Here is a 23240-nt window from a genome sequence, read left to right as displayed (position 1 = left end):
AATTATGCATAGGCTACATATGCACAACAGAGTTAAGCAACGTTTCATTAACAACAACAAGACACATTATAACTGTATATTACTATTATTATTATTAGACCACTTTAAAACTATAAATTCACTACTAACTCGGTTGACAAACTGCTGCTATTTAAGGGCAGTGCTTCTCAGTTTTCATTGGGCAAACCCGATCCAGAGGTTTTTCATGAGCGCACAGTGGGAGGAGAGACTACAGCACTGGACATCAAAAATAAACGTCTCATTTCCCAGAAAGTATAAATACCAGCCCCTCAATCCAGAGACAGTCCGGTGGACTTATAAGAGCTCGCGAACTTGGCTCCGTTTTAGCTACAATTCGGTTACACCTAGGATGCATTGAATAGGCTAATAATTTATTCATTTTCAAAAATAGATTTAAGATAAGGAAGGAAAATGCTGATCAGTAATTATAAATGTTTATGATATTATTTTATAATTAGTTGTTTTAAATAGTAAATTCAAACAATTAGCTAATCAATTATACATTATTTCTTTTTCTTTTTTTTCTTTTCTTTTCTTTTTTTTTTTTTTTTGGAATAGCGAGATTTTAATAAAATGTGGTCGTGTGTATTCACATATTCATTAATAGTTTGCCTCCTCGCTGAAACATCTGCTCACTGGTTTGAGACTGAGGAGACTGTACCTGAACGGCTGAATGAACGCACCGCTGGACGAGTGGCCAAAAGGAGTGAACAACAGCCCAGCTTCAGACTCACGGCTTTCGGACGGAATTTCACCCTGAATTTGACACCGGACAGCACCTTTATATCGCCAGCAATGAAGGTTTATCGCATCAAAGCCACACCACTAAAAAGACTTGAGTCAGCTAGCAAGCTGACAGATCTTTACAAGTCATTGAATCAAACAGAAGAGACTGGAGCAGAATTATTAAAAGGCTGTTTTTACACCGGCTCTGTTGACTCCAATGAGGACTCTATTGTTTCAGTCAGTTTATGTCATGGGATTTTAGGATCATTTATCACAGATGGTAAAGAATATCTAATCGAACCCAAACTTCTCGGCTTGGGAACATCTGGAAAGTTAACTGAGCAGCTGCATGTCATTAAAAGAAGAAGTTTTACGAAGTCCCCTCAGGTGTCTGAGCCGCTGTCAGATATCAGAGATGACGATCAGAATTTGATGTCTAGACGCAGGCGTTTTGTCTCTACTCGCAGGTTTATTGAGACTTTGGTGGTCGGTGACGCTTCCTTGACACATTTCTATGGAGACGAGATCAAGGTAGGGTGTCACATTTGTAAATATAAAGATGTGTTTCATCTTAAATCTAGTTGAAGCTGTTTTAGAACATGCAGCTGGTTTATAGCTGGTCTAAGCTGTGCTGGTGCCAGACTGACCATTTTAAGATGACATGATAAACTGGTAACTTTCTGGACCAAGACTGTCAACCAGCTTGTAGGCTTCCAGCTAATAAATGTCTTTTTACATACATTATAATGAAAGTTCTTTAGACCTCATTTAAAAGCTCTGATGATATAACATTCCTAGTTTTGACTTATTCTAAATTCAAAAGAAGGATCAAACTTTTCACAGTAAGAGCTGTTAAACCTTGAGGGACCTATCAAAATGTACATACCATAGATTTCAGTTGTGTGAGAAGTGTGAGTCATCATGGTTCATATGAATTGTACTATACTGATCTTCACACCCACATACAATCCACCGCCCCCTGAAATTCTCCTCCGTCTAGTCATTGAAAACAAATGACTGCAGACTAGAGTGTGAAAAAAATGCGTCGTCCGGGTCGGGATGATGAGGAAGATAGCAATCCAGATGTTGATTTTGGGATCCAACTTTGCAGATGGAAACAAAATGCCTCATAGAACAACTTCATGTTAGTGTGGACCACCAGCTGTTCCTCATGTTGACGTCAGGGCTTTCTGACAAATACAGCACATATTTGTGTAGAGTCAACAGAAAAGAATCTCTAGAATAATCTCTGGTTTTTGGCTGTATCAGCTAAAATGATTCCCATTGAATTATATATATATAAAATATAAAATATTAAATGTTATTATTTTTAAACATGCATTGTCTAATGCAGTGTATTGGATCTTAAAAACTGGAGATATTACTATCCACAGAAAAATCTGTAGAGTAAAAGTTGCTCCTTTCCAGCACTTTTGAGCTGTCCTGCCAAGATATCATGCTTTTATTCTTAACATTGTGCTGCAGAGTTGGCGAATAACAAGCTGTTGGTTTTCTCTATTTAGCACTACATGCTGACCTTGATGTCAGTGGCTGCTCAGATTTACAAGCATCCCAGCATTAAGAACTCAATCAACATAGTGCTTGTGAAGATGCTGATCGTGGAGGATGAAGAGGTTGGTCCGTCCATCTCCAGCAATGGAGGCGTCACTTTGCGCAACTTCTGTGCCTGGCAACAGCTGTTCAACCCGCCCAGCCACAGGCATCCTGAGCACTTCGATACAGCCATACTTTTTACTAGAGAGGTGAGCAGTGATTTATTATGTATTTCAGGGTCAGGTGATATCTATTTATGGGACCATGATGAAATGAGATTCTTCTTAAGTGACCTTTTATTTCATTAATATTATATTATCTGCAAGTAGAGAGCAAGATTTAAGCGTGCATTCAATAAAAATAAGATTTTTAATAGTTTGCCGCATTTCTCGTTAATAGAGCAGGCATAATGGCATATTAAACCGAAAACGAGTCTAAAATAAGAACAGACAGGAGCTCCTCTGAAAGGTGAACACATGTGAGACTGACTCTTGAACTGTGCCAAGGCCAGATGTGCCTTGAATCATGTGTGTTTTGTGGTCTTCTGCTTTGGAAACACTGGTCTCCATCTCAGATCTCTGGGCAGAGGAAGGAAAAGACTCCAGGCATGTTTTTGAGATACAGTTCAGTTTTCTCACTTCATTAGTCTGCTGCCTGCCAAAACTATTTGCTTGGTTTTATAATGGAAAAATTGGCAAATATGTTTTTGCGCTTACTTTTAACCACAGACCTGGTACAGCAGTAAGAATGACTTCTTTTTTTTGTATCCTAAACTGCCTTTCAGGACATCTGTGGACATCAGAGTTGTGACACTTTGGGTGTAGCTGATGTTGGAACCATGTGTGACACCAAAAGGAGCTGTTCTGTGATTGAAGACAATGGCCTTCAGGCTGCTTACACGACTGCACATGAGCTAGGTGTGGATGTCCTCTGATAATCTGACCCTAAGCAATTGTCAAGTTAATTTGACCTTCAGTAATATGATTTTGATCCGCTTTTAGGCCATGTTTTGAGTATGCCTCATGATGACACTAAGAACTGTGAGCAGCTTTTTGGATATCTTGACGATCACCATATCATGGCCCCTGTATTCACTCAGCTCAGTAAGACCTTGCCTTGGTCTCCCTGCAGTGCTTTGTACGTCACAGAGTTTTTCGACAATGGACATGGTATGTGCATTTTATTATAGCCAGTTGACAAGGCACCATTTTCATTTAGTTTAACTTGATGTATTAAACAACAACAACAACACTAAACTAAAACTAAAACAGAACTAAAGATGAATAAAAACTGCTAAAAGTGACAAAAACAGCCAAATTACTCAAATTAAAATGAAAACGGAAAACATAAAAATAAACAATGATTCAAAAATGAAATGAAAATTATACTAGTGATACTAAAATAACTCTGCATGACATTTTTAGAGTAATTCAATTGAAAGATTTCTTGAAAATGGCAAATCCTGATATTTTTGTTTTTAAATTCATTGTGGTCTTATTTGTCAGTGACCCAGCTTCCGTAAGAGAAAGACTTTGTAACAGCTCAGCGAACTGATTCCTGTGAACATCATTAAAAAGTCAGCTTAACTTATGCACTGAGCATGGGTTTCCCCTTGTTTATAGTAAAACACTTTTGCTTGTAATTATGTAGATTCATATTTTTTTCAGTTACTTTCTGTTATGTCAGTAAGAATGCAATCCTGTCACTTCACTCCAGATCATAAAACGTGAATGTAGCGAATGTGTTCTTTCTCTATAGTATAAGTTGTGCACATTTCCTTTTTGAACTGCTGTATCATTTGAAGTGGTCAGTGGCCCATGTTCCCCAATTGCATTTTTGCTCTCTCGTGTTCCTCCTTTCGGCTCACTCCCCCAGACGTGCATTCCTGCGAGTCTCCCTAAATGCAGCTCCAGGAGCCCAGTGTTCCTACTGTTACACAACCCTTTGATTTCATGATTTACAACACTCTAACTCTTCCTCTGGATAATAACAGGAGACTGTTTACTGGACACCCCTGAGACGACAGTGGCTTTACCCACTGAGCTGCCAGGCATAACTTACAGCCTGGACCGCCAGTGTCAACAGATATTTGGAGAGGAGTTTTCACATTGTCCCAACACTTCAGCCAGTGAGGTGTGCGGACAGCTCTGGTGCCAGGGAGAAGGGCAGTCTGTGTGCACAACCAGGAACGGGAGTCTTCCCTGGGCAGATGGCACGAGCTGTGGCCCCAACAGGACCTGCCTGAACAGTGCATGCATGTCCTCTGAGGAAGTCATGAGGCCTAAGGTATTCTGTCTATCTAATACCCTTTCACAATTTACTAATTGTACCCTTTAGGTATTAAAATGTACAATTTAGGTACAAATATGCATAAAAAGGTACAAAGGTGTACTGCTTGTACCACTCCAGTGACTGTTTTTTCTGAGAATGCATTTGCTTGGGTAATGCTAGTACCACTGAAGTCACACACAGCAATTTCAGGAGTGTTGGACATTCATTTGGTTGTTTGGTTCTTCTGGTTCAGCCGGCTGTGGATGGTGGCTGGGGTGAGTGGGGACCATGGGAACCGTGTTCCAGATCATGTGGAGGTGGAGTAATGTTCTCCTACCGAGAGTGCACCCGGCCATCTCCTCAAAATGCTGGAAAATACTGTGTGGGCCAGAGAGTGAAGTATCAGTCCTGCAACAAACAGGCTTGTGAGAATAACCGAGGTGTGTAAATGTAATCTGTCTTTTTATATTGTGTGATTAGAGTAGGTAACAGTTCTTTGTTATTGCAGGGAAAAGTTTCAGAGAGGAACAATGCGAGAAGTACAACAATCCAAATCATTTTGATGTTCATGGAAATGTGAAGCAGTGGATACCTAAATACACTGGAGTATCGTTGCGGGATAGGTGTAAACTCTTTTGCAGAGCAAGGGGCAGCAGTGAATTTAGAGTGTTTGCAGCTAAAGTAAGTGAAATTTTACTTTTGAAATTTTCATTTTAATATTTAAAATGATACATTAGGCAGACACTTTTATCCAATCGGACTTACACTGTATTCAAAGTATACATTTGATTGATTTCTACTTTCTCTGGGAATCGAACCCATGACCTTGACATTGTTAGCACCATGCTCTACTGTTTTAGCTACAACAGTAAAATTTGAAAAATCTTGTTGTAAGTATAAACATTATTTCAATCTTAGGTAATTGATGGAACCTCATGTGGTCCAGATACCACTTCATTTTGTGTGCAAGGCCAGTGTATCAAAGCCGGTTGTGATCTGGAGATTGATTCTAATAAGAAGATGGATAAATGTGGCGTATGTGGTGGAAATGGGCAGAGCTGCAGGATGATATCTGGCTCATTCAATAAAGTCATGTAAGGATATCCCACTGCTTTTTTTTTTATGAAAGTTTGTTTATTATGGCCATACTAATAGAGTGCATTAGTGCCAGCCAACTTTTTCAGCTTTGTTGGCTTCAGAAATATATTTTTACAAGTTTTTCTCATGGGAATTTTGAAAAATTCTGTATTAAAGCATTATAAACAATTAACTATTTCCCCATCACTGACAGAATTTCTTTCTGAAAAAGCAGAAATAAGCGAACGCTTATGTAAGCAGATGCATGTGTAAAATAACGCAATCATCTACCATTAAACAATATAAATCAAAACTGCCTAATGTTACCAAACAAAATGATGTTAAAGGAAGTGCTATAGGACCGTGCAAGCTTTGGATGTGTTGATGGAAGCAGTCTATTACATTTATGTTCTGATCATCAATCTGAATCTTATCCAGACAAAAATATGATTTTCTCAGTTTTTTTTTTCCAGCCAATCAGCTTAGAGCCCTGCATTTCAGCCCCGGCCAAATGGTTGTGGCTAGAAGGGATACAGCAAAAACCGGAAGCTAACAATAAATTGAATTTTCTACCTATATTAGATTGTGTATTATGTACGTCTACACCTACCCCAACCCTAAACTTACAATAATGCAAAAATAGTAATTATTGTTGTACTTTATGGGAAAAATTAGCTATATAAATGTGCGCATACCCTGAATGCCATCTAGCCTTAAACGGCCACCAACTTTTTCACTCCCCTCAGGCTGGGCTTTGGACCAATTTTCATGTCATAGTTCAGACGCGGGCTTCCGGTGGAAACATCACGAGATCTTGCTACTGCGACTGTCAAGAGTGGCTCGAAGCTGTTTAGTGTCCTGCAGCAGCATTAGTAGTTCTGTGTTCAAATATACGCAATAAGCTTAGGATTGCCACAAAGCATCGGCAAAAAATAGGAAATAGATATTTGAATAATTTACTAATAAATAGTGTTTTATGAGTTGGTGTGGCAAGGATGAAGTTACAGATCCTGACTCGCCACCTCTTCATTAGACACACTTTTAGAGAGAAGTGCATTTTTACGGATTATAATTAGGAGTATAATGAAAGAGATTTTGTTTTTAATTTGTTTTGTTTCGATAAGTAGTAATTGAAAGCTTTCTATTGATATATTTATTACGTCTGTGAGGCATGTATTTGCTGAGTTTCGATTTATTTTTTTTAAGCGCTCCTGTTCAAGATGTGATGCAGAAAGCACATCATGTTTGTTTTCTTTATTTTATAAAAGCACAACTTTTTGTTGATATTGTGAGTGCACACAAATAAAAGTAAACCCTTTACAGTTACGAATGATATATAACTCTTTTCTTTATGAGCAAAAAAGAAGGTGTATCCACTGAAAAAATGTAAGTGATTGCGCTGGTGCCTCCATGTACTGCAAAGTGTGCTTTAGCTTCCACTCTCCATGCAAACTACTGGATACAGCACACATTTATCAATGTTATATGCACACATTTATATGCTTGAACTGTTTTATTTTAGGCAAGTTGTGATAATCTGAGAAGGCTAAACTGATCAAACATAGCCTCAATGTCTGCGGCTAGCAAAAAAACTAAAACGTACATTTAATAATAAAAAACAAACAAATAAACAAAAAAATGCTCCAAACGGGGAATCACAACTTTGGTAATGTTCTTTTTTGTTTACCCTGACTTCCGCTGTTAAATGCATTTATTTTCAAATTAAGTAAAAAAAAAAAAAAAAAAGATGGCCTCATCAAAAGCATATACCATTGTTTAACGACTTCTGAGTTTTCTTTAAATATTTTTAAGTTAATGTTATATTTCCCTATGGAGATAATGGATTCATTTTTTTACTTCTGGAAGCCGACTGTTGTAATCTGTCAATTTTTTTTCCCATTTCTTTAGAAATGGATATAGTGACATTGTGACGATTCCAAGTGGAGCCACTAACATTGACATCAAACAGCAGATCCATAGAAGTATACCACACGATGGGCATTACCTGGCTGTACGAAGAGAAAATGGTGATTATATCTTGAATGGCAACTTCTCTGTATCCACAGTGGAGCAGTATATTCCAGTGCTGGGGGCTGTGCTGAAGTACAGTGGCTCATCCACCACACTGGAGAGACTTCAGAGCTTCCACCAGCTACAGGAACCAATCACAATACAGCTGCTCTCCACCGCTGGGGAAACCATCCCACCGAAGGTCAAATACAACTTCTACATCCCCAAAACCATAACTTTTAGCAAACCCAAAGACAAAAAAATTGCTGGCAAACTGATTCATCCATTTGGGGTGCCACAGTGGGTCTCGGGCGAGTGGTCTGAATGCTCCAAAACTTGTGGTTCAGGATGGTCCAGGAGAAATGTGGAATGTAAAGACAATGCTGGTTTTTATTCAAACCACTGCAATAAAGATCTCAGACCCTCTGATATCAGGCCCTGCGCTGACCTGCCATGTCCTATATGGCAAATAGGGCCTTGGTCTTCATGCTCACAAACTTGTGGCCACGGGGATCGCCAGCGTAGGATTCTCTGCATTGATTACGCTGGCAAAATTGTGGAACCGAAGAACTGTGACCCTGCCAAGATGCCTGAATCAGTATCTGAAAGGTGTTTCTACCAAGAGTGTTGAGGACATCATGCAGACTTTCAAATTATTCAGAGGTGATAAAATGCTCCAGAAACAATATAAAGATCATCATTTGACCGTGAACAGGTTGGAGCAGGAAATATTTCGCTTTAGATGGAAATTTGAGCTTTTATGAATTTTGCACGGACTGATCACTTTGGGTTTGGTTTTCCAGATATAGACGCAATCTAAATATATATATATATTTATAACCACTAAGTTTGATCTAATAGATCTCTACCTCAGCAAGCAATGCTTTCTTGTAGTTTCCTTAACTTCTGTCGCCTAATTGCTTTCTTAGAGCACTCCACATAAATTATTTTTCAAGTATGTCATATTAAAGATTCTCAACAGTACGACAGTAAATCATTTCAGACATAACATTAATGTCAGGCTGACTTTATTTTAAATAAGGACAGAAATCAGTTCCAATTTTTTTTGTATGCCTATTTGTACATTCAGATATACCAAAAACTTTTGGAATTACTAAATTATTATTATTTTTTTTTACTTTGAATGGAAAGTCGCAATGCAGGTGATATCATTCTTTTTTATTGATTTACTTTGTGATTGGGTCAGTAATTTTTGATTTTAGATGATTAATTTTAGATTAGTTATTTTATTTTATTTTATTTTTTTATAAACCTTGGCTTGCATTTATCAGAGTCTTATTTTCCCTTTCAGCGTTGAAGTGTATCAAAAACACTTGATGAAGCATGATCATATACATTTTTATAGCTATTTTCAAGTATATTTAAAACTGTATCAGAGGTTAAGAGTGGTTGAGCCTAATTTATATTCTGGAACATTAATAATTAAAGATAGGTAATTAGATCTAGCTTATGAAACTACTTAAAAAAATTCCTTAAAAAACATAATGTTTGTTTCCATTCAGAAGGTTGTATAACTTATGATTTACTGTAGCTGTTATTTGTATTAAACACTGTTTTATTTCAAAAGTGCACATAACAAATTGTTGTGAATTGCTATGTGAATGAAAAACTGGATGTTTGGAAAGATCAGTCCTTACTGGTTTTTCATACTTCATGAGTTGAAATATCTGAAAGCTTGAAAGAACTGTGTAGATGTAAACGAAATAAAGAAGAAGATGAAGAAAAAAAGTACAACATAAAACTAAACTGATAAATGGTTAATGCTCCTTTAAAATGATTACACACACACACACACACACACACACACGTTTGTTTTTGTGAAAAGTGGGTTCATCCCATAGGCGTAATGTTTTTTATACTGTACAAACTGTATATTCTATGGGCCTACACCAACCCTACACCTAACCCTAACCCTCACAGGAAACTTGTGCATTTTTACTTTCTCAAAAAAACTCATTCTGTATGATTTATAAGCGTTTTGAAAAATGGGGACATGGGTTATAACCTCATAAGTCACCCTCATCTTGTAATACCTGTGTCATACCCATGTCATTATACAGAGTTGTGTCCTGATATGTCATAAAAACAAGAGCACACACACACACACACACACACACACACATATATATGAATGTTAATATGGTATTGACCATCCCAGCTGTAGTCATATTAGTCATATTAAAAATGCGATAAAATATATGATCCCTTCAGTGAAGGATTGTACTTTGTTACTTCTTCATTGTAAAGTTATTTATTTTTGTAAATTTTTATTGTATAAAATGGGATACAAATTATGCAGTGTTTCCAGATGTTGCTTTCCTTTTGTTTTGTAACTTATCAATGAAATGTCTGAAAATAAAAATGCTCAAACATTACAAAAACATATTTTTGGATGAATGTAATTAAATGAAGAAAGCTAAAGCAAAAATGTATGTGCAAAACATAAACATATGAATTGGCTACTTATTTTCCTACTTATGTGTAAAATATAAACATATGAAAGGCACTTATTTTCCTGATATTACAGAGCATGGATATGCGTGCTAAGACGTGGTTTGTGAAGTTCAGCTGGATATCAAATACAATATTAAAATTTCTGTCTGGCTGTATTGTTGTCGACCTCCATAAGGTTGAGCTAGGGATCTTGGGATTGTTGAACTGGAATGATTCTCTATTATCTGCGTAACATGAATAGGAAAAGTCATGAGACTGTATGACAGGATTCAAAGATGTTACAGGTCGAGAAAAGGAGAGGGCCATGGACAGAACCCTGAGGTATGCCAGTGATTAGTGAATTGATTTAAACACCTGTCCACTCCCTCAAAGCCTTGGATAGGTCTCACAGGCAGATCCTTAAAAAATGAAAATTATATCATTAATAACTCAGCTTCATGTCGTTCTAAACCAGTAAGACCTCCGTTTATCTTCGGAACACAGTTTAAGATATTTTAGATTTAGTCCGAGAGCTCTCAGTCCCTCCATTGAAGCTGTGTGTACGGTTTACTGTCCATGTCCAGAAAGGTAAGAAAAACATCATCAAAGTAGTCCATGTGACATCAGAGGGTCAGTTAGAATTTTTTGAGGATTCAAAAATACATTTTGGTCCAAAAATAACAAAAACTTTATTTAGCATTGTCTTCTCTTCCGGGTCTGTTGTGAGCGCGTTCACTGCAGTGTAGAGATGTCCGGTTCGTGAATGAATGAGAAAAGAGAAAACTGAAGATGAACTCCGAGAGTCATCAAAAGATGACTTTTTCTTTGGAGAAAACAACATTATGGACAGAGGACTTATTTGAAGTTAAACTTCCTTCATGATGGATTTTGGATTTGGATGGCCTGAGGGTGAAATTTCAGCTAATTTTAATTTTTTTGGTGGACTATCCCTGCTTCAAGGGATTTGCAAGTTGATAGTTCAGAAAATATACTGAATATTCATATTCAGGAATATTCAGCATATATTTTGATAACAGATGTTTCACACAACATACAGCAAAGGTTAGATGTTTCTTCTGCATGCAATAATTAACTGTTTTGGAAAAGTCAAAACTTTTTTTGTCACGTTTGTGTTCTGTTTTGGTTTAGATATCCCTGTGTTTCTGTTCTACCTGCCTTGACCTATAGTTTCCTGTGTTGCTTGATTAGTTCATTCAGTTCCACCTGTGTTTATGAATTATCTGGTTTGTCTCAGTTAATGTAAGCCCTGTGTTCTCCCAAATTAATTTGCCATGTATTACTTTAAGCGGTTATCCTTTCTGCTTGTTTTTTCCCTGAGTTTAAATTGGAGTTGAAGACTTTTTATTGGATTATTCATGTGTCATGCACTTTCATCTACAGCCACAAACTGCTAGTTTTATTGTTTTGCTTCATTTCCAGCATCAATTGGCCTCTCACAGGCCTCCCTTTATGAGCTGAGATCTTTTAATAAAACAAATACTAGCCTATGGGGACACTGAAATACACTTTTATCTAGGCATAAATTTATTGTGATGGCAGCCTGGAATTTTTTTTTAAGAATCTGAGTCTTGCTGGTACACTTTAGGAGAATGCATTTTGTCTAATCACTATTCTGTGTTGTACTCAGTGCACTGTTAATATAACAATTATTGTTTTATATATAGTTTCATTTGTGTTCATTTTTACAAGCAAAAGTTAGAGTTTTTTTTAATGCATGCAATAAAACTTTGTTCCTTTGAAGTGGGATGGACTAGTTTCTTTTCCTTGGAAAATATATATATATATATTTTTTATTATTTATTTATTTTTACTTACCATTTATATGACTGTAGGCTTACTGGTGAGAAATGACAGATATATATTTATTATTATTATTTATTTGTTTTTACTTACCATTTATATGACTGTAGGCTAACTGGTGAGAAATTACAGCTCTACTAATTAAAATTTTGGCTCTATATAGCAAAATTAACATAATCAAGCTCAAACTATAACTTAATAATCAAGCTCAAACTATAATCAAACTTTAAATATCTTTATTCAACAGTTATATATATATATATATATCAAATGAAGAATCAGTAGGCTAACCTTGTCATTAAATGAAGAACGTTTTGAAATGTAGTGTCTATCTTTGTCCACTAGAGGACAGCATTGATCCCAAAATGAACCACAGACGTCGGTTGTGGGCAAGTGAGGTTAATGTGTGGCCTAGTGTTTACATAGTGTTGCAGACATTGACAGATGTATTGTTTTTAAAAGAATGACAACACCTGTTGAATTGTGATTTTTACATCTTTCAAATGAAGACCTGATAGGTGTAGTCAGTTGCCAGTTGTAATTTTATATTACTTGATGGAAAATTCTCACATATCCTTAATCCTTTAGCAGGAATGAGTCACTGATCTAATAAAAGAGCACTGTAGCTAGCTGGAAATAAAGATGGAGACTTGCTTTGCATAATCATAATTCCATGCAGTTAGTTTGTGTTCTAAAATAATGACCACACCGCATTTGCTTTTGGAATTTTTTTTTTTTTTTTTTTTTTTTTGACAGTTTGACAATATTTTGCAGGTTAAATTATAGTTACACATTTATCAGACTGACAACAAAAATAATAAAAAAAATAATTTTAATAAGAACGTTTAGGGCATCACATCCCATTATTACATGTGCTTTGTTCTTTGAACAGCATTAATTTGAATTAAGCTATATCATTCAACTATAGTGAGCAAATTTCTGTCCCTGGAAGTTAAAATTTCCTTACAATAAAATATCGCATTATTCTTTCTGTTCTCATTATTTAAAATGTAAGATGCATACTCACTTTCACTGTAAAGTCTCTCACGGTCAGATTTGCATTTTTCTATATTTGACAGCAAGTCAGAAAGAAAAGTCATGTATTGTTAATATAAAAACGCCTTACATTTCTAGAGCTGTGCACCACATAATGCCCATCCCAGGGGCGTAGATTACGGGGGACCCACTTTTATCATCACGGAACTTCGTCCCCCGCACTTTGTCGGACAAGTGTGTTCGTATAGAGGTTTTCAAGAGCTGGTGTGAATAAATATAGATTTAAACTCAAAGAGACAGGATAGTCTGCGATTGACCTGATGTTTTTTTCGGACAGAGAAGGCGAAATGAACATCACGGAGCGCTAAAGTCTCCTGCAGTGTGTGTGTGTGTGTGTGTGTGTGTGATTTTTGTAATTTGTGTTGTTGGTTTGATTCTGTGTTTACCTGTGGCCCACTTTCTAAACACCTTCAGCAGTTTTCATTTGGATTTTTATTATCTCAATCCCTTTAATTCGATGTGTAGTGTAAAACATCCATCAGGAATGTTGAATGTTGAAAGATTTCTTATTATCCTGACACAAGCAAAATAATTAGCCGTCTCTGTATTTTCAGTCAACCAAATATTTTTTTCATACATTTCCATTTTAGGTTTCTAGTAAGTGACACACTTAGCGTGAGAAGAGATTACATGAGAGGTGGAAAAATATTCAACTGGAAGAGGTGGTACCCATGTAGAAACAGGAAGGTGTGCACATGAGTCACTCGCAGAGAGGACAAAAACGGTAATCTATGTTTTGCTAGTCGCACTGTCTAAATAACCCTAGATGAAAAGTCACTAAAAAAACTTACATACATACTCCAGGGCATTTGAATTTACTGTGTAGACACAAAAGGCTTCACTAGTAAGAGCTGAGGTATCAGATCTTCATTTCTGGTCAACACTTATCCCTCATTCTGAAACACTACATCTATAACTATCATGTGAAGGCATCCTTTGTCCTTAATGTAAGTATATAACATGAATGGTGCTCTAATGCTAAGCAAAGGTGTGTGAGAATCGCACCATGCTATAATAAAATGACCAGCAATGGTTAATCTTGACATTACCAACGATGATGGCGTGTCATTCGTGCATGCTCCTCGCTAATCTGGAAGGTTGATGCAAATGCCTGAAAAACGTCCTGCTGATTATTTGCATGCAAACAAATATGTGAGGGTCATTTCAAAAGTTGACTTCTGATCAGCATCTATAGTATAGTTCACTACAGCGGAGCTGGATTTTGTGTCTTTGGTATAATGGTCAAATTCAGCTGGAGTTTGGAAGCAGACACAGTTGTTTCCCTGGGATAGATAGCTGACTATATCCTGTCACTTACATCTAGTGTCTGCATCATGGAGACAGGTGAGGTGTAGTTTTACCTGTTATTGGTATTTAAAAACTCTGTAGCTTGAGCTCCGTTTTTGTCATGCTGTTTATTTGGAAGGTTAAGATTAATCTTCTTGGAATGATTGAACTACATCACTTAATATTTAACTCGGATGTTAACCGCTCTGATTACTTAATTACAAGACAAAGTCATGATAGACATGGCTCAGTGTACTTTCAACCAGTTTTAACTTACTTATAGAAAATTAAAAAATATAGAAAACAGAAAATTGCATTAAATGTATATATCGGACAGTCTTCGATGCTTGTAAGTGGCAGCAGGACTTCAGAGCTCCTCAACTGCAGTCATGAAGCTGGGGTCTTTTACATAACGCTATAATGATTTTTGCATGCAATTTCCTATCACAGACATTTTAAATTGCAAATACACTGTTCTGTTGACTAGGATCTTTGCTTCCCAGGAATCATTGTATTGTATATACATATATATATATATATATATATATATATATATTTCAATGTTGAATGATGATACCTTCTTTTACTCCATTTCCATCTTCCTCCATTGACTATGGTGTCGTAATAGCATATTTCACATAAAAGTAAAAGTGGCGTTTCAACTGGACGGAGTTAGTGTTTGTAAACTGATCAATTTGCATTGACCAAAACCAAAGATAATTTCCATGCCAGTTATAGATGCACGCCATAAAACTGACTAGAGATGCCGGACCTGCTCGAAAATCAAGCTGCAAATGATAAGTTATTGTACACTTGTGATAATAAACGTGCAGTTATAAAACAAACCAGAGCTTCGAACTGAATGCTATCACAAGCTGTCTTTCCGTGCATATGATTTCCTGTGAAGCCATTTGCCTGCCATTCACTCATATGATCGATATCCTACACAAATGGAATAACATCAGGCATCCATGGTTAATCAGCATGTTTCCTCCATGTTTACAAGTACGTGATGCTCTCTATGTTTATCTCTGCAGAATTCTCGAAGAGAGTGTATCAGGGAGTCAGGGTGAAGCACACGGTGAAAGATCTGCTGGCAGAAAAGAGGTCACGGCAGACGAGCGGCCCGCGCTACGCTGTAAGTCCACCATGCACTTAATCTCACCTGGTCAATACCCTCAACTGAAACATACCCCGCCCTGTCATGCACAATGCTTCCTTTCACTCCATTCACCCTGCCACTCTACTCTTCTTTCATATATGCAAACAGACAGTTTAAAACAGTTGGTATATTCTGTGCCCGGCCACTATATTTGCTCATTGGCTTATCTTTTTTATTCCAATGGTGAGCTTATGGCCTCTGATACAAGCCCACGGAGCCTCGTCCTTTTCTCACACGGGGGGATGAAACAAAGCCTGTTAGTGAATACCTGCACATGAGCGGCAGACAATAGCAGCAGTGCTGATGGTCATGAGCTGCTGAGGTTTGGGAGTTAATCATTCTTTTGCTGCTGTAGTATGGCTATGCAAAGTCTTACACTCGCACACCTGCTCCGCTGTATTGTTCCTCCTGTAGACCACAGACAAGTCGCCTGTCGTCACTTTAGACAGGCACAAATCAGACTTGCAGACATCTGGCTGCACAAGAGAGACAGCTTTTCTACATGTCAATGGCACGCTGAACTCGCTTTTGTTTGAATAAGTAGCTTAATGCTCGGCTTCTGGCTCGTCACTGTACAAACTAATAGTATTGCAAAATTGTAAGCATTGTATTTAAATTGTACAAAACATTTGTATTCATCGTAAGAAAAATTGCGATTGATCGAATCCAAAATAAAAGTTTGTGTTTACATAATATATGTGTGTGTTCTGTATATATTTTTATGTTTATATAAATATAAATACACTTACATAAAAATATTTATGGAATAAATGTTAAATATTTAAGCATATAAATGTGTGTGTAAAAAAGTATATACATGTATATATGTTTGTTTGTATAAAAATATAAATCTATACAGTTCACACACTTACATTATGTAAACACAAACTTTTATTTTGGGTGCGTTTAATCGCGATTAAACGGTTTGACAGTCCTAAATAATACTTGAACAGTATTAAGTATTGTGGAAATAAAATTAACCTGTCTAAAACTTGTCTAAATATGCAGTTGTGGTCAAAATGTAACTAAATTAAAAATGTAAATGTGACCACAAGTGTATACACGCAATAAAATAATAATAAAAAGACGTGCATGTAGGTGTCAATCATTTTGAGCCCACGGGGACACGACTGAGACCAAACACGTACCACAATGGCAGAGCAGGGGGAGGGTTGCACAGGAGAACTGGAGCATGTCGAGGCCACGCAGAACAAAAATTGCTTTATAATAAGCTTACATCTGTATCTATGGCCTTTTATTTGGGGTAGAAGAGCCATCTGCTGACTTCAGCAAATGTTGTCCACAGAAGTCATGTCCAAACACAGGACCAAAACAATACAGACACTTGCCAGGGGTTCCAGACGAACAATAGTAAAATACTGCTCTTATATAATCTTTGGTCAAAGAAAAGAGTTTTAATATAAAAGTGGCATGGATCAGATAATACAAATTTTACAGTGAGAGCTGATATTACAGAATGTGACTGGATTTTATTTTACATATTGTTTTAAGTATTGTGTTGGTAGTCAGTGTATTTTAGTAGGATTGAGACAGTATTATATTTTTATTAACATTTTAAATTAGTTTGAATTGCAATATATATATATATATATATATATATATATATATATATATATATATATATATATATATATAGTTATAGTTATAGTTATAGTTATTTTAGTGTGCCAAGTTAAACTAAAATTAAATAAATTGACAAGCACCAATCGTAACAGCCATTTCAAAATCATTTCAAGTCTATGATTAATGAACCAGTACAGAAAAAAAAAAAACCCACTGGGAATCTGGGGATCACACAATTTTTGCATCTACACTAGAACGTCACTTTATTTCTAACAACTTGGCATAAGCAAATACTCTCCATATAATGCATAAGGACATAATGCATATCATCCAGGCATCATTTCAAAAGCAGAATCCTGGTAAATATGAAACGAGAATAAAGTGCTTGCCAACTTAATGCACAGGTTGATCTTCGTTTGACTGTTTCACACTCTTGTACAGTAGAGTTATTTTGAGACCACCCTGAAAACCACCAACCCCTCCACTTTCACCTACTCCAGCTTGGTTTATCTTGAGGAGGTATCATGTGAAGTGCCACAGCCTTGGAGCTCTTCAACAGCTCGATTTCCATACAGTGCCTTCAAAGAGGCACTGAGGCGTAGACTGTTCACACAGGGAAGTCTTGGGACGAGCAAACAGCATTCAAATACTAGCCTCAAAATTTGCTTGCCCTCTAGCCAGTGCTGCGTTTATATCAGCTCTTTTATGCTTGTAATATGCAAACGAAAGAGAGCCTGTGTCTGTCTATTGCCTCACCAATAGCTCTCAACCATTTAATATCACAATCGTAAGCTACAAATCTCTAGCTCCCACTGGTGTTTTGGTATTAGAAGAACTGAACCTTAACTAGTCGCATCATCTAGGCTTGCAAAACATGAGATATGCAACATCTTTGTGTTTTAGAGTCTGCACTGATGGATATCATTGTGTTTTTGAGTTTTGTTGTTCATGGGACCAGGCTGTTTGTTTTAAACACTTGCAAGTGAGACACTCTTTGCAATCTCTCTGAGATTTCCGGCAGTTCAGTGGATGCATGCAAATATTTGGCGTGTTAGCTTGTCGTGTGCCATTAAGACTGGACTGCATTAGTCAAATGAACTAAATAATCACAGACAACTGATGGTTAATGGGAAAGTGATGATATCGACCTTTTTTTCCAGGGTGTCTCATCTCCTCCGAGTCCATTTGTTCAAATGACTGGTGAGTCTCCAAACACTTAACAGGTCTATGCAATGCCATTTCTATATAATACTGTCTGGGTCATGAATTATTTTCATGTAATGATCAGGATTGTTGTGGTCTCTTCAGGTTCTCACATGCTTCCGAGTTACTACGGCATGAGAAGACCTTTCATTGCAGACACAGAGTATTGTTCCTCAACGAAACCATTTTCTACTGATGTCTACCCATCATCGCTTATGGGAAAGTCTCTCCCGGTTGACCCCGGATGCATGTCTGGGTATTCCTCGCTTATAGACAGCTACTACCCAGAGTCATTTGGCGACTACCGCAGCACACCTTTCTCCAGCGGAGGAAGTACAATATTCTCGCCCTCTGCATTGTCTTCTTTTCTTCCTTCTTACTCCAGCGACACATCGCATTATTTGCTGGTAAGATAAGGCACATGGAGTAAGGTGGCACAGTAACAGAAGTGTCAGTGATGTTTAAATGTATAGCCAAAATTGTTTAAATGGTGTAACATCTGTCTACAAGTGCGGGACAACACTTGATCTGCTTTGTGATAGAACTATTTAGTAGTTCAGCCAATATTAAGCTATAAAGGGACTTCTTTTTCTCTTTGCTTTTATTTGCATATGGGACAAAAATCAAATGAATCAATAAATGAGTTTGCAGGCATTTTAATCTAAGTTGTACAAGTTTTTAGAAAACAAAATACAATTATGTAATTAATAAAATATACATATATATATATATATATATATATATATATATATATATATATATATATATATATATATATTACATTAATATTATCACATTTTCTATGTTTATATGATTACAATTAAATATATATTTTCATTTGATTAATTTATTTCAAATTAATATTAGTTTTATGTAAAAAAAAATTTGGGGGTGTGGGGAAGGTAGAAATATAAAAATGTAGTAGTAATTTTAGTATATATATATATATATATAATATTCCTTTTGAGATATATTATACTATATACTTTATTATATTTATTTATATTAAAATATTTTTCAGTTTCATCCAAGTATCATATGGACGTTTTAACCAAATGGTACACATTTTCTGATTTTTTTTAATAATTATATATATATATATATATATATATATATATATATATATATATATATATATATATATATATGTGTGTGTGTGTGTGTGTGTGTGTGTGTATTTAAAATTTTTGACAAAAATAACAATGTTTGCAGTCATCCAAGTATTTAAATAATTTACAAAAATATTTTATTTTATTTCATAAGTTTATTCGGGCTTTGACCAGTTCTTTTAAACAGTTCTCACTTCATAACATCATACAGGCTTTTTTGTGTGTGTATTTTTCACATTTTTGTCCGTTGCCTGTTATCTCTCCCATCGTTATTCATCTTGTTCTAAAAGATCTTGTCTTTAGTAAAAGGAGATACAGCAATAGAAGTTTCTCTTGGTATTGAACTCTTGCTTGTGTTCACTGCAGAGGGACTCCTGGGAGCCCACGGGGAGCGACGGCGTGGAGGGTCTGTGTGGAGATGCTCTGGCTCCCATGCCCCCATCTACACCCAGTTCTCTGGTCAACCCCGACACCGTCAGCCCGACCCAGTTCCGCTCATCGTCCCGGGGCTCCAGCATGACGTCTTCACAGCCGTACTCTCTCCATTCACTGGATGAAGTCAATTATCACTCCTCATTTCAAACCACCTCTGGCAGCTTTGCTTCCCCTTCATTCATGACTGAGCCTGCATCCAAACTAGTGCCAGTACTGCCCTCAGAAGATACTGAACATGCCCCTTCAGCCTTGAGCGACAGCCTGGCTTGGGGCAAGGAGGACACTGCTAGCACTTGGTCACAGTATGAGGTCAGGAGGACATTCTGAGCTTGAACTGGAAGGAAATAAAGGCTTACCAGCCTAGAAGATCAACACTACTTCAATACACAACAATTAGCACTAAAACATTTTTGCCAGTTTTACTCAGCAGAGCTAAGGTGTAACATTGGGAACAAATTATATCTTCAATTTAAAGATTTATTTGTATCATTTATTATATTTGTATCTTATTTTGTCTAAGCTGAATAATTAGGAGTCTGTTTATCCACATTTTTATTACTGTGACAATGTATATTACCTGCAAACGTTAAGTGTTACAGTATTTATAGTCCGTGTGTAATATCTAGCTAGTCCGATTTCTCTTCTTGTGACTCTTTTCAAAAACCTGTTGTGAAAATGGTCTTAAGGGTAAATAAACTAGAATTACAACAAATGATGTAACTCTACAGCATGATGGAATTCAAAGAACAGAAAGAAACTTTATATTTAATGAAATCTCAGACATTTTATTGAATGATTAAATGTACAAATATTTTCAAGAACACGGAAACATTAAAACAAGTTTTTCATTAATATAGTCATAATATATTCATACTTATTAAAATACAGCTTAGAGGATTAGGAAAAAAGACATAACAACATTTCCTTTCTTTTCTTTTTTTATTTATTCAAATAATTAGACTAATATATATGTATATGGTTTATACGTAAAAGGTGTTTTTGTACTGATTATGATGGAACTTTGTGAGATTGCGATGAACTATGGAGAGTGGCTGCTTTTATTGATTATTAAGGGAGTTTGCAAAGTGCTACTGATTTAAGACAGCATTTCAATAAACAAGAAATATTAAGTGATTTACGTTGTCTGACTATAACACTTTTGCCTCAGCTGTGCATCTCTAAAAGCAAACACAGTGGTGTTTTGTTTATGAATGAATGTGCGTTTCATGATTCATGATTCCCTATTCATAATTTCTTCATTCCTGTAGGAATCAGCTATTCCAGTGAATCAACTGAAATCATTATTCGATGATAAAATCAGTGATCTGCTACCACTAGCAGTTTTAGTTCACTTTTTAAAGTATAATTTCAGTCAATTATAGAATATTTATAAAAACATGTTCCTGTAGCTCAATTGGTAGAGCATTACCTGTTCGATCCCCTGGGAACACATGATAGGTAAAACTTGATAGCCTGACTCTTTTATCCAAAGTGATTAAGTGTTAAATTTAAATTTATGAATTTAATTGCACTCATGCCACCTCCGAGCCTCATTAAACATCTGAAAATAGACCCACAATCCACTTTTGTCTTCTTCTATGCCATGTATTAGCCTATACAAATGAAAATTAAAACTGTTTGAGAAGCAAGCACAAATGTTGTCTAAACTATCCCTTGCCTTTTATTATAATAAAATATTTTCAAGAGTCGCCAGCAACGAGGTGTTTCTTAAAGTAACTAATGTTAAGCTGAGACGAACAGATCATTAACATGCAATTTTTATCCTGTCTCTTTCAAAATGGCCATATTTAAGTGGAAATAATCATGTAGTTTGCATCATTGGGTCAGAGTGAAAGTGTTTAAAGTGATGTGACATACAGCCAAGTACGGTGACCCATACTCAGAATTTGTGCTCTGCATTTAACCCATCCGAAGTGCATACACACACAGCAGTGAACACACACAATGGCTAGTTCAATTAATGTTTTTTTTTGTTTTTAGAGTTTTACCATTTTTATTTATTGGGGGGGGGGGGGGGGGGGTTATTCCCTGATGGTTAGGGCACTGAGATAAAGAGATGTACTGTATGTCAGGTCAATTCTAAAGTAAGAGTCTGGCATGAATTTTTTATGCGCATACAATATACCATATAAAACTAATACATTACATTAATTTTGATTTATCTACTAGCATAACACACACTCACTTCATGTATAAGAAAAGCATTTCAGAAGGATTGCTGAAATGAGAGCACAAATCAGACTATAATTCACAATATTATCAATTAAATAATAATAATAATAAACAATAAAACTGCTATAAAGTTGAAAGCTTGCAAGCAATAATTTAAAACAGATTTCTTTGAATTAGAAAAGGCTACTAATTCAATAGTAATATGCAATAGCAATATCTTTCCATTTTTATTTATTTATTTATATAGAATATATAGAATTTATTTATATCGAATTTTTCTCTGCGTGTGAAAATTTTTGGAGAAATTGCATTATATCTACTGCCAAATAAAGTGATTATGCTTTATCATCACATAAACCGAGTTAGATGAAAGACGCAAGCCTCTTGCAAAATGACCTGAAGGTGTACCGTCTCATCAGCAGGGGGCGACATTCAACTATCTCGAACTAACAGACCTCCTCAACCCGGATTTTCTGAGGGTTATGGAAGATTTATTCATAAATTCGACTGATTATAAAAGACTGGTAAGAAAACAATATTTTGAAACTGGAGGTCTATGTGCAGCGGATTAACGCTACAAAACTATTTCACAAAGGCATATTCTTTCACAGATTATACCGCACTACATGTCACTTGGAGACGTTTTCGGATTTCTCCTTCCTAACACAAAGAACCTTTGCATATAGGTTAATAATTTTACATGCGTTCAGTCTTAAATATTCGACAATTAAATCTGACAAAAGGACATAAACAACGGCCTTGTGATATCACAGGTCTCGAAATATAAATGTGCCACTTGGAGCTTTTGATGCAAATGAGGCTATTTCCGAAATAAAAGTGACTAAAGACAGGTGTGTGAGATTCTGTTTGAGATCCGCACCACTCAGCATCAAACACCCCCACTTATATATTTTTAAAGGATTTAAATGATGATTATATGCAATGATCAAATAAAATGTTGCATTAAAACAAAAAATACCCTGAGAAAATAAACTAATAAATATTATTGTGAACACTGATCGTTTGAGTCTCAGTTAACTTGGCTTCTAATTTATAAGAATGGCCGAGGACCCTTTCAATTAAATCTATAATTATAATTGAATTTATTTCATATTCAGCTTTGTTATATCTGCCTCCACTGTCCTAATAACTTGACTTCAGCAGATGTCCCAATTGTTCTGATGACAAACATGGCTGCTGTCCTATGCCACGCCCACCACTTCAATAATTCTTAAAAACGACCTAAATTTGATCCATAAAACGCAATATTAATTTTT

The 23240-nt window shown here is 36.1% G+C and overlaps 2 protein-coding genes across 2 annotated transcripts; both read left to right on the top strand.

Moving 5' to 3' along the window:
* The first annotated feature begins 308 nt into the window (after positions 1 to 308).
* Positions 309 to 10053, top strand: LOC128028573 (A disintegrin and metalloproteinase with thrombospondin motifs 8). The gene is made up of 9 exons (XM_052615836.1): positions 309 to 1278; positions 2271 to 2510; positions 3086 to 3218; positions 3303 to 3470; positions 4295 to 4587; positions 4826 to 5012; positions 5081 to 5253; positions 5491 to 5666; positions 7558 to 10053. The coding sequence occupies exons 1-9, from the start codon at positions 595 to 597 to the stop codon at positions 8288 to 8290; spliced, it is 2787 nt and encodes a 928-aa protein (XP_052471796.1). The 5' UTR covers positions 309 to 594; the 3' UTR covers positions 8291 to 10053.
* A 4118-nt stretch (positions 10054 to 14171) lies between these two features.
* On the top strand, positions 14172 to 20239 carry si:ch211-213d14.1 (POU class 2 homeobox associating-factor 2). The gene is made up of 5 exons (XM_052617352.1): positions 14172 to 14334; positions 15315 to 15415; positions 18184 to 18223; positions 18332 to 18633; positions 19702 to 20239. The coding sequence occupies exons 1-5, from the start codon at positions 14325 to 14327 to the stop codon at positions 20095 to 20097; spliced, it is 849 nt and encodes a 282-aa protein (XP_052473312.1). The 5' UTR covers positions 14172 to 14324; the 3' UTR covers positions 20098 to 20239.
* Positions 20240 to 23240: the final 3001 nt, after the last annotated feature.

This window comes from Carassius gibelio, chromosome A15 (assembly GCF_023724105.1).
Source record: "Carassius gibelio isolate Cgi1373 ecotype wild population from Czech Republic chromosome A15, carGib1.2-hapl.c, whole genome shotgun sequence".
Lineage (NCBI taxonomy): Eukaryota > Metazoa > Chordata > Actinopteri > Cypriniformes > Cyprinidae > Carassius > Carassius gibelio.
This window is presented reverse-complemented; position numbering and strand designations above follow the sequence as displayed.